This window comes from Vigna unguiculata, chromosome 7, assembly GCF_004118075.2.
Source record: "Vigna unguiculata cultivar IT97K-499-35 chromosome 7, ASM411807v1, whole genome shotgun sequence".
NCBI lineage: Eukaryota > Viridiplantae > Streptophyta > Magnoliopsida > Fabales > Fabaceae > Vigna > Vigna unguiculata.
The window spans coordinates 23,377,612-23,390,502 of NC_040285.1; the positions used below are offsets into that span (position 1 = coordinate 23,377,612).

Consider the following 12,891-nt stretch of genomic DNA (forward strand, 5'->3'; position numbering starts at 1 on the left):
ATAGTCACAAAAAAGGACCAAATAAAACATGAATTGTGAAAATGAGGACCATTTTAAACATTTAGTAAAAATGAGGACCATTTTAAACATTTTGTCAAAATGAGGACCATCCGCAACAAACACTACGAAAATGAGGACGAAAAAGATATTTAAGCCTATATTAAATCTACAAAAGTTTATAATTAACTGTAATATTAAATAAAATCTGACCTAATCACAATTAATGTAGTTTTATTTTATTTAAAAGACAAGAATACCACCCATAAGTATTGTACAATTGTTATAATATTTTATTTAATATTTATCGATAAAAGTTAAAAAATAATTAAATAATAAATTAATCATATTTTAATATTATTAAAAATTAAAATATAATTAAACATAAAAAAGTTTAAATTAACAGAAAAATAAAAAAATAGTATTAAACATCTAAAAATTTACAAAAATAAAAATAAAAATTAAAGTATCAATTTGAGATTAATTGAGTTTCTAAAATACTTATTTTTATTACCTAAAAATTTTAAAATATATTTTTGTCTTTATAAATCAACATCTATATTATTTTAATAAATAGAATTAATTATTATAATTTTTAATATAAAAATGATAAAATTAATATATATTTATTATTCCTTTGACCAGTAAAAAAAACTGAATAACATTCTTGTTAAAATAAATTGAAACAACTTACACATGTGTATAGCTTGGTGGGAACGGTTAATATTTTATTAAAAAATGCTTTATCTTTTAAAAGCACTTTCAGGGATTTATATACAAATGAAACATTGTTTCTTTAAAATAAGTGGAACGTGATGCACACTAATTAATGAAAGAGGTTATAAAAGAATTAATACAAGTAAATTTTAAGTGTGAAGTTTGCACGAGATAATAATAAGATAACATAATTATTCGTTGAGGGACTGACTTTCATTTTATGTTAAAGACTGTATAACATTCAAAACAAAACAAAAAAAGAAAAAACAATTTTTTTTTAAAGATCAATGATGCAAAAGTAAAATTAATGGAACGTGATATTATCTTTATAACAATGTGGTCTTCATAGTTGAAACACATCATGAGAACATGTTTGTGTATTTTTTAGTACAATAATTAGTTTTGTCGTAAATTAAAATATTTTGCTTCTTTTGTTTTGCTGTAGCACTTTCAAATGTTTTCATTAGCTCGATCTGTTCCTAAGTGCGCAAGACATTTCCTCGTTATGAAAGCTTTGTTGGATCTTGTTATAAAGGCGTACAGAAAGTTTATTTCAATGATTTAACAATTACGATGGTCACAGCAGAATTCAATTATATTCATCGTGTAAACTAGAGAAAGCTTATTGGGTTGAAGGTGTGCATCATCTTATCCTGCATTGATTATAAAATGAAACAATTGGATACTTCTCCTTGTTGGGAGAAGTGCAATTAAGAACATTATTATATTTATTTTTAATAATCATTCTATTAAAAATCAAACACTAGCTCAAAGTGTTTTTGATTTAAAACAAGAGACACTATGAACTTAGAGTTCATTATATAGTCACCAACACCTACTCCCTAATTTATGTTAAGCCATGTGAGACTTTTCAAGACGTATTATTTTCATTAGTCCAAAAATCTTCACCCTAATTAAAATAAACACATCTTCATCGCCTATACTATCAATCATACTCCACCATAGAAAGTCTACTCACTTGGAATTAAACCATCTAAGAATTTACATGCACCTTGCATCAATGCTAACCAATGCCCGTGTATAATCACCACACACCTTGTATCAATATTAGTGAATGGCCATGCATGATCCCCATACACCTTGCATCAATATTAGTCGATGCTTGTGTATAAAATTACCCATAGGAAATACTCATTCTAGCATTCACAATATGTCAAACCAGGAGCTTTTACGTGTCACAGTCCTCCACTTTAAAATCTTACCAATAGGAGATGCCAAAAATCACAATCCTTCACTCACAAATTTGACCAACCAGGAACTGCCACGTCATTATCTTCTTCCTCATACAGATATGAAATATCACATAGCCAACCTTCATCTTTTCTGCACAACCATCGTAGGACACCACGAACCATCGTGTCACAACCCACATAGAGCAGAATAGTTTTGTTCACCATCACATTGATGTCCATCGAAAAGCATCATCGGAACCACAGTGAACCAACGCGCTCAGATCTGAAACGAAACTTCATCATCATCAGACAACCACTAACCATCACAACACAACCCCTCCACGCACCATCAACTTTGCACCGCCCTTCACACCTCGGATAAGACGACGCACAAGCCACGCGAAACGATTCCTCGTTGTGCATTGAACGCATGACTCACCACGAGCTCAACCCTTACACCCGTTGGAGACCTTAGAGCTCCACCTTGCTAAAGTATATCTGAAACAACATGCACTCGCCACACCGCATATCACCGGATCTACAATGCACTTATAGCTTCATCCATCGCGAGCTCTACCCAACCGGAAAACGAAGATGCCAACCATCACATGTCAATCACCGCGCTTGTAACATCCCATCCAGATATTACGGATTTAACAAAATAAAACTGAAATAATACATCAGCATCATTTATTTAAAATCTCATTTAATAATAATGCCTCATTTCCCAAGACACGGGAAATGTAAAACTTCATTAAATTACCAACAAGTCCATGAATACAAAATGGTGAGTTTAGTCAAATAGGCCATGAGCCTTTACATCATATATTAAAAATAGAGTGACAAAAATATGAGCATAAAAATTCTCATAATCAGCCCCTCTCCGTAGTTAAGCCTTACCAGTTCCACCTGCATCATCACATGCTCATGTGTACCGCGTACACGATCATCGCCAAACACAAGCAGATAGGGTGAGCTAACAGTTAAAACATACAAAAATATATACCAAATATACATATACATGTTTAACCAGTACAAATAATATAACAACAACACAAAATTCTTTCTTTATACTGCATGGCCACAACCATATCAAGTATCCTTTCTTTTCCTACAGAATCTTACTCTATTTCCATCACATGGCCACCACCATGTACACCGATGTACCTAATGGAAGTCACGTTACCTTCCCTCCACATGGCCACCACCATGCATAGTAGGTACTTCAGGAAACCTCGTTCTCATTCTTCTCATGGCCACAACCATGTTAGCAGTGTTATATATCTTCTATTGAGTATCTCCAGGTGCCTTGCTGCCACACCTATCGGCCACAACCGATAGAGCACGTGCGTAAACCATGCTACGGATCACACACCGTAACGCCAGGTGGAGTTCCCAAATACGAACATAGTCCGTAACGTCCCAAGACTACCAAACTCGTCAGCAACCACTGAGGAGGGCAATCCATCTGGACCCATCCGTACTGGCCACAACCAGCACACTCACACCGGCACACTCGCCAACCCGAGCCACAACTCAAGGTTCCTCGTGTTCATCCGCTATCCCAAGCCACAACTCAAGGGAACTCATTCCGGGCCACAACCTATAGAATGCCACATGCTTAACCCCTATCCTGAGCCACAACTCAAGGATACGTTCCGGGCCACAACCCATGGAACACCAGCAAGCCCACCATTGAGATATCTTAGGAGCCTTATAACCCAACATCACCATTCAACTCCCATCCATCCCATACCACCAAAATTTGGTTACCCTTATGCCACATCCATCCAACCTAGGCTTAATCTCCCAGTTCTTGCCTAAGCACTCCAGTTCATCTCGTTTAGGCTGGGTTATCTCGCTTGAGCGAGCACCATACACAAAACTTGCCACGAACCCTCGCTTGGCGAGTCACACTCGCTTGAGCGAGTTCACGTTTCACCCAAAACTCGCATCTCTCGCTTGGGCTGCGAGTTAAACCCTCATTAGAATGCCCTTCGAACTCTCGCTTAGGCGAGAGACTCTCACCTGGGCGAGACACATGTTTCACCTAAACAACAAACCCCGCCTACGCGAGATAGGCAACCAACACACTCGAAACACACACGGATTCTCGCTTGGGCGAGTCACACTCGACTAAGCGAGACGATATGTCACCCAAGACTAAATTACCCCGCCTGAGTGAGATGCTCGAACAGAGCCTGAAACTCATGCCCTGCAACTCTCGCCTAGGCGAGTCCGGCTCGCCTGAGTGATAATTGCAGGTTTGGGCGCTGTTTTACACGAACAACAGTAGCAATCGGACCCAAAACACACTCCAATTTCATACCATTCATGCAGAACAATTACATTAGACTTGTGAGCATAACTGGACCCTAAACATAAGCCCCAACAACCCAATTTTGCACAATTATAGTCTATACCGTTCTTAACCCCAAAATACTCATGCATTTAAGGCCATCATTCAATAGAACAGTACCAAAACCCAAAACCCTTAATTCCCTCAGGTGCAACACGACATTCAAAACACAAATTCATCACAGATTATGCAAAACGACACCATAAGCATAGAAATTCGGCTTAGCTCCCCTAACCTTGAAATTTTGACTTAGTAGTGAATTACTTGGAGCCTCAAAACACCAACAACACCTTTCTCTGTCTATCCATATTTAGCCACACAACCTTTTAGCAAAAAGAAAGTTAAATTTGAGTCTACCTAGGTTCGAACCCACACCATGCCAAAGTTAAATCAACTCTAAACCATCAAGCCAACCCATGTTTCTTACTAACACATACAATCAAGCAGAGTGTGGCCCAACATATTATTAAAACATTAATAACAAAAATACACACAATTTGGCATACATAGGACTCGAACCCAAGTCCTCTCACACAAACCAAGTACTCTCAACCATTTGAGCTAGTACTTTTCCACGTCATACATAACAGAAATTAATGTCATAAATGCACAACTTACTCGCATTTATTAATTAATTATTTATTTAATTAATTAATTTCCGCGGATCTTACAGCGCTAGATCTCATCACCTAACGCAAACCACAAAATTAGATCCACAAACTCAACTACTGCCAGACCTCCAAGCGCACACTACGCAAGCCCATATCTACAAGCTACATCACACGAACAATCAGAGTATATCTATAAACAACAGAGAACTCCATCCTTGGAACAGCCACAAATCGCGACTCATTGAACCACATGAGCACCACCAACGACCTCTTATGCAGATCCAAGAGCACATTCAACACAAAACTCAAACTCCACTACAAATCAACACAACACACAGTCCTTGCACCTCCATGAACCTAGTGATAATGTTAAGTTTTACCATTGTCTGAGTTGTATTTGATTAACATAATCAAATTTTCAATAGATTTTGTCCTACTTTATTGTCAATTTTACCTTGCTTTTGTAAATAAATATATTTTAGGTTACGTTGATCTAATTTTACTACTAATCCCCATTTTGGTGTCTAATATTAGACAAGAAGACTTGTTCCAACAACCAGACAAGTGAGTGATCTTGAGCAACAAGAAAAAGATCAAAATTTTGAGAATTTGGAAGACACAGCCACCGTCGGGTGACACAATACTAGCGCCAAAACGCCAAACGCCTAGCAACAAATGTTCAGCGCTAGGCGCCATGCATTCCAGTAGCTCAACGCCTGGTGACACTCGGGATCGTCAAGTGACTCACGAAGAAATTCCTTTCACCTTTCAAGGTGTCACCTAGCGATGGACAACTTCTGTCAGGCGCCACTTTTGTTGATGTGGCAAGTTGACCCTTTATCTTCTTGTTTTCATGAGGGAAACACATATTGGATGTTTTAGAGCTCGAAATACACCTTGGAAGCGCTTGGAGGACTGTCAGGGCTTGTGGGAACCATCCTTCTTCCTCTTTGTATCTCTTTCTTCTTCCATTTCTTCGTTTTATAAGCTTGTGTACTCCATGACAATGGAAAGCTAAACCCATTTTGTTGTGGGTAGATGTAGCCACTGAACTTTCATGTATTTGTGAATGTTTTGAATATATACATGTTTCTTCCATTAATTGCTACCATCTTATTTTCTTTCCTTACTGCTTGCTTTATTTTGGCCCTCATTACATGATATTTAGGTCATTAGGTATTGAGAAATATCTTTTGAAACCTAGACTTGGAACAAGATACCTAATTGAACTCGTATTTAGGAATGAAGTTTGACCCATTAGTTGTCTTAAACCCTAGTTCGTAAAGCGGGTTCATTTATTTGGGGATTCAAGGAATTGATTCTCAATAAGAAAACCTAGGCTCATTCAACTAAGGAATTAGGGCTTGAGCAAACTTGTGGGTTGACATTAGAATTTAATGGAGAAAAGTTTGAGTGTTTTATATGCCTAAAAATGATGTTGGTGAAATCTAACCCCAACAATATCACTCCATTGTTTTTCTTGTCTTGTCCATTCTCTAAGTTTCAAATCCAAACTCACCTTTTATCTTTTATGCAAAATTTACTTTCTTGCACAAAAACTCGAATTATGGATTCATTCTTTAATTGAAATTAGTATTACACAAGTCTCTAGAAACGATATTTTGGTATTACCAATTACTACTTGCACGACTTGGTATGCTTGTTAGAGTCATAACAAGTTATTGGCGTCATTGTGTGCTTTTTAACTTATTTTTAACTCAATTATCGACTATTGTGTGATTATATATATACCTCATCCGAATTACTTAACCCATTTCTCATTTTTAATTGTATTTATACCATGAAGTACATAGAAAACCTTATTCTCATACCCTCTATGAGACTAACACATTTCAACCATGCACTTTGGGATTCCATATGCTTCCACGAATTTGTCCGCTTGTGGTCCAACTCTACGAACCTCCTCGTTCGTAGTCCAACACGCATGAACACCACCTGTTATGAACCTTCCCGCCCATAATAGTTTAAAGTGTGAGCATGAAACATACAAACATCCCCGCTCATATCCCTACACAAGAGTACATCTAATACAACCTCCTCGTTCGTATTAATCACGCATTTCCAACTCCATTACGAACCTCCCCGCTCGTAATCCATGCAAGCATATCCCAGACCCAAAACCATCACCACTAAACATTGCAAAACACTTAAAATCAACAACCTTCCCCTGGAGCATCTTCTGGCGTAGCCTAAGCGCCGCTAGGCGATGTCACGCTATAGATCGTCTAGCAGCCCAACTAGTGCCGCTAGGCGCTGAGCTACTGACTTCGCTCTCGCCTAGCGGTTCTAAAGTGCGGTCAGGTGCCACTAGGGATGGCAATAGGGCTGGGCGGGTACAAGTATCATAATTTCATCCATATCCTCATAATAAAAATTCATCCTCATCCCCAAACCCAACGAGTATTCAACTTTTGACTCATCCACATCCGTGTCGGTAATAAGTATATTCTTATATCCATACCCATACCCATTTTTTTATTGTTCCAAATATCAATTAAATAACTTTTATAATAAAATTTAAAAATCATACCAAAGGAATCATGATACTATCGAAATATTCAATATTAAAATAACATATTCTTTTTTCTTTTCATGATGTCAAATATTAAGAAATATATAGTAGTATAAATCTCAAATTAAAGTATTAAATAACAATTAGAGAAAATTCAAATAATTATATAAAAATTAAACAATTACACATTACTAAAATTTTATAATAACCAAAATATTTATTAATTTTACAAACGATTAGTGGTTTCATTTGCATTCGATCCACCTACACATAGAAAAAAAAATGAAAAATTAGATATGATATAATAAATGAAATTGAAAATTTTAATTACTAGAATATAATGTACCTTTTTCATCAAATTCATTTTCACTCAAGAGAACATATTTTTCTTTTAATTTTTTAACACCTACAAACACCAAATGTAGAATATTAAATGAGAATTCATAAAAAATACTAACAATAAATATTAATAAATTTGAGTAACTTACCTAGATGGTTTGAGTTCCATATCCAACTTCTTGTACACATCAAAGCCTCTATAATAATACAATGAAGTTGACTACTGTAAGAAGTTAATATCTGACCACTAATACTAAAAGCAGATTCAGAAGCTACAATTGTTATTGGAATAGCTAAAACATCAATTTTAATTGCTTGAAGGGTTGAAAACTTTATCCCATTTGTTTTCCACCATGATAGGATATCAAATTTCTGTGTAAGTAGCAAATTATCTTCTTCCAATTAATAATCCAACTTTATTTTCATAACTATAGTTCTAGATTTTTTCTTTTTTGCCATAAACTCTAAAAACTCATTGGCATCATCATTAACAAAAAGAAGAGCTACACATTAAGAGTCAAACATTCTCATAAATAAATATATATATATATATATATATATATATATATATGTTATAAGAAGTAAAGATAATTAAATGTGTGACCTAAATATTATTTGATAAAATGAAATTGAGGAACAACTATTTGAACATAACCATGTACGAAAGAAAAAATTGTATAATAATAAGAAGAAAAATTATCTTAAAGATTAAATCTTGAAAAAACAAGCTAAATAATTAAGAGAGAAAAAAAGTGTATAACCAAAAATTAAGAGAGGAAGAAATATATTATGTTTAGATATTTTTACTTCTTTTCACATACGAAAATATGAAATTCATACTCATATGACAAGCTATGATTATGAAAGAATCACTAATAAAATTTCACATCTAGAAACCAAATTAGTCCGAAATTTAGACAAAAACGAAATCGTGATTCTCGGATCGTGGGTCGAAACAGACGATGTTTTTGTGGGGAAATTAACACCTCAAATGGCAAAAAAAATCCTCGTATTCCCCCGAAGATAGATTATTACGAGCTATACTTGGCATTCAGGTATCCACCTCAAAGGAAACTTGTCTAAAACTACCCATTGGCGATAGAGGTCGAGTTATTGATGTGAGATGGATAAAAAAAGGGGGTTCCAATTATAATTCAGAAACGATTCGGATATATATATATATATATATATATATATATATATATATATATATATATATTATTATATTATATTATATTATATTATATTATATGTATATAAGCAACTATATGTAGTCACCAAATCCTTCCTTACCTTTTCGTAACCACAATTTATTATAAAAGAAACTATTGTATCCAACTACATGAATTTTTATCCCAAATAATACATTTCTCGGCTAATATAATTTTATCATGAAATGCATTTGAAACATCAAATAAATTAAACAAAATTTTGATTAAAATGACTAAATTTATACATTTTTAAAATAAGGAGAATAAATTAGGTTAAAATTTTAAAAATGAACTAATTTCAATTTTCATTAGAAGTTAAGAGACTCAAAACATATTTAACTTGTGATATTATTAAATTTGAATATTGAAATTAATTTTTTTTAGAGTAAAAATAAGATTAAAGTTATAATTTATAAATATAGGAATAATAAAAATTATAGAGACTAATTAATTATTGTAGTCTCGTGACTTTAATCCTTTAGTCACTATTTCTTTTTAAATGATTTGGATAAAATTGTAGAAATTTTTTCAAATGTAGTTTAGATTGATAGTAGAAATAAGATATACATTGAACATGTTAGGTGATATTCTTTGTTTTTGTTCCATTAATTTTATTATTTAAATTAAAGACTTAAATACCTTTTTCGTCCTCATTCTCGTAGTGTTTGTTGTGGATGATCTCATTTTTACCAAATGTTTAAAATGGTCATCATTTTCGTAGTGTTTGTTGCGGATTATCCTCATTTTTACCAGATGTTTAAAATGGTCATCATTTTCGTAATTTGTGTTTAATTTAACACCTCTAGTACAATGTAATATAAACAGTGACACTGCTTCGTTACTGATTTAAACGACGTCACAGCAAAAGAACTAAATTAAACATAAATTGCGAAAATGAGAACCATTTTAAACATTTGGTAAAAATGAGGACCATCCGCAAGAAACACTACGAAAATCGTGTTTCGTTACTGATTTAAACAACGTCACATAAAAAGGACTAAATTAAACACAAATTGCGAAAATGAGAACCATTTTAAACATTTGGTAAAAATGAGGACCATCCGCAACAAACATTACGAAAATGAAGACCATTTTAAACATTTGATAAAAATGAGAATCATCTGCAACAAACACTACGAAAATAAGAACACAAAAAAGTATTTAAGCCTAAATTAAATATCCTATCCTTTCGCACATTGATTAACGTCCCTTTTACATCGACCAAAAACCTACCGTCCACTTTCATAATCTTTTCTTTTTTTTTCCACAACCATTATCATTTCATATTCATCATAACAATTAGCACTATATCATAACAATCTCCCATATTAGAATTAAGATAGAGTCAGTATTATCATAATAATTATTTCTGAACTTTTAATCATTTCATTTTCGTCATAACAACCAGCACAATATCATAACAGTCTCCCGTATTAGAATTAAGATCGAGTCACTATTATCATAATAATTATCTCCGAAGTTTTATTCATAAACCTTACTCTAAGCGTCAAAGAAGGGGGACAGATTAAGTGACGTAACTGTTAATTTTCATTTGATTTGTCGAATAACCAACCTCAATTTTTCAATATATATATATAAAAGAAGTTAAAAATTTATATTTGAAAGTATTAACATAAAAAGAACAAAAGAACGTGCAAATTTAGCATGCATACAAAACCATAAAAAAGGGGAAGAGAGAAAGAATTTGATTCCCACCAATACCAAAAAGAATAAGTAGATGACACTTAACCAAACAAATTAATTTGTCATAAAATAGAACTTGATTGAGATAGAAATGTTTCTGAGAAAGCAATGTCCGCTATGTAAAACTGATAAATTTGTCTCTGTAGAGAAGTTTAAAAATGTGGAATTGAACTAGCAATCACAAAATTCGTAACAATCTTCTTATGATTAATAATGCAATCAATAAAATATATGGAGAAATTTAACAAGATTGGAAATATCAATTAAAAAAGGCATCAACCAACTGAGGGAAGTAAAACAACTGGTTGAGAGAATGACAAGACAGTTCAAAAGAAGTGGAGCATCACAACATATCAGAGAGAGATAACATTTAGGAAAGAAGGCTTACTTTATGTTAATATCAATAAGATAATTACATCAACAACATTATATTTACCCACAAATTGAGCTGTCAAAACGGAAGTGAAACTAGAATGTCAAAATTTACAGCTTGTTAATGCCAGGTATCGCAACTAATTGCAAGGGAATGGGAGACAGATAACAACAGAAAAAAGCTTTGTAGAGTATTCTAGAACACAATAGTAAACTTCTTCTAACAATTTCAAATAATAGTTAAATCTTACCAAAAACTAAGTGCTTAAAATATACAGCTGACCAATAATCAATGATTTATGTTGCAGCAACATTCAAGTAAAAAAATATAAGGTGCTGCTTCAATACATTATCAACTCAATAAGATAGATTTGCATAACAGATACTTCAATGCAGACTGATTTTATTTTAAAAAGAAATAACAACACAAGAAATAATAGTATATATACCCTGGTCATACTTTTTACCAATAGGGTCTGCATCCTCAACCTTGAAAATGTCATAAAAATAAGTTCACTCGTCCTTCAAAGCTAATTTGGTGCAGTTAATCAAACTCCAGACCAGAGCAGAAGCCAGACACTGAGAATGATAAAGAAACACCAGAATTTAGAGGATGAACATTATTTCTTATTTATGAGCATTATCCAATTAATATTCAAACAATGGCCAGAAATGAATAAAACAGAGACAAAGAGGGGAAACCGTGGCCAATGACTGTTTATGGATTAGGTTTTTCGGTATCACCCTCACAGAATCAATCCCCAATTTCTCATTCTTCTTCACCGTCAATTCTTCGTTGGATCATCGCCCGCCATCACGTGCCACTTCTGCACCACCAACGTTCTCCACTGAGCCGTCATCTAGCTGGTCATCTTCAACAGAGCTCACCCCCATCGTTGAATTTTGAAGTCGCCTCTGCTATTCACCTTCGCCGGAACAGACATCTCCGATATCGCCTCTGGATTTCCTTCCTATGTCGAACTCGCTGTGATGGTAGAGAACTAGTTTCGCCACTACCGGAGCCCCATCGGATTCCATCGTCAACTCTCTCCAATGTTCGTCCCTCCTCTGTGTCAGCCATCATAAGGGTTAGCAAGGAGAACCAAGGCTGTTTCAGCCAGTGTTCACGGCAATCACCCTATCTCTCTTTTTGTTATGCGATTTCCTGTTTCTTTTCTTTTTGGAATCATGGCTGGAATGATTGGTCCTGATAATATTCTTGTTTCACTGATTTCTCTTTCGATGTGGGTTTGAATTGTTGACGTCCTGTATGTGCCTATGGAGTTTGGGGAGAAACAGTTTTGGTGGAGTCTCAAGGAATTGGTGTTTTCGGTTGATGATCGGAGGAATTGGGGTTCATTTGTTCATGTAAATTAATTTTTACGGTTATTGTGTCATCTGTGTGATTCTAGTTTTGTCTATCTGTTTGATCCCTTGGGGAGGCTCTGTTTATTTGTTTAAGGAATGTGTTTCAACTGCATCGCTTTAATTTGGACACCAAGAGTGAAGGAAGCATTGATCCTAAGTTTTGGAAAGTTTTTGGGTTCCTTGTGTTTAATTGCTAATTGTTTCGTATGATCTATTTCTAAAAATTAATATATTCATTTAAATTTTGAGCTTCTCTTGGTAAACCGATGAAGTGCATGGGATGTTAGGACCAAGTTTAGGCTCATTTTTTACACTAAAAATCCTACCTTAGTTTACTAGCATTTTGGGATAAATAGCATATGGTTTCCTTTCTCTGCGTGCACTCCCTAAATGTTATTCCCGCTCCCATTGCTTTTATTCAAGTTTTTAGATTTTATTTTATTTTATTTTTTAAACAGTTGTTTTAAACTTTTATATCCTTCTCACA

General features: G+C 34.1%; 1 protein-coding gene across 2 annotated transcripts; it reads left to right on the plus strand.

Annotated features, from left to right (window-relative positions):
- Positions 1 to 11,608: 11,608 nt before the first annotated feature.
- Positions 11,609 to 12,497, plus strand: LOC114190794. 2 transcript variants are annotated; one of them, XM_028079831.1, is made up of 2 exons: positions 11,609 to 12,189; positions 12,220 to 12,497. In XM_028079831.1, the coding sequence occupies exons 1-2, from the start codon at positions 11,747 to 11,749 to the stop codon at positions 12,245 to 12,247; spliced, it is 471 nt and encodes a 156-aa protein (XP_027935632.1). In that variant the 5' UTR covers positions 11,609 to 11,746; the 3' UTR covers positions 12,248 to 12,497. The 2 variants fall into 2 exon arrangements, with proteins under 2 accessions (XP_027935632.1, XP_027935633.1); XM_028079832.1 differs by having other exon boundaries at positions 11,609 to 12,181; positions 12,212 to 12,497.
- The last annotated feature ends 394 nt before the right edge of the window (positions 12,498 to 12,891 follow it).

Coding starts and splice junctions, on each gene's coding strand:
- LOC114190794 (XM_028079831.1), top strand. CDS start 11,747: ATGACTGTTTATGGATTAGGTTTTTCGGTATCACCCTCACAGAATCAA. Junction 12,190..12,219: donor TCACCCTATCTCTCTTTTTG/TTATGCGATTTC, acceptor CTTTTCTTTTTG/GAATCATGGCTGGAATGATT.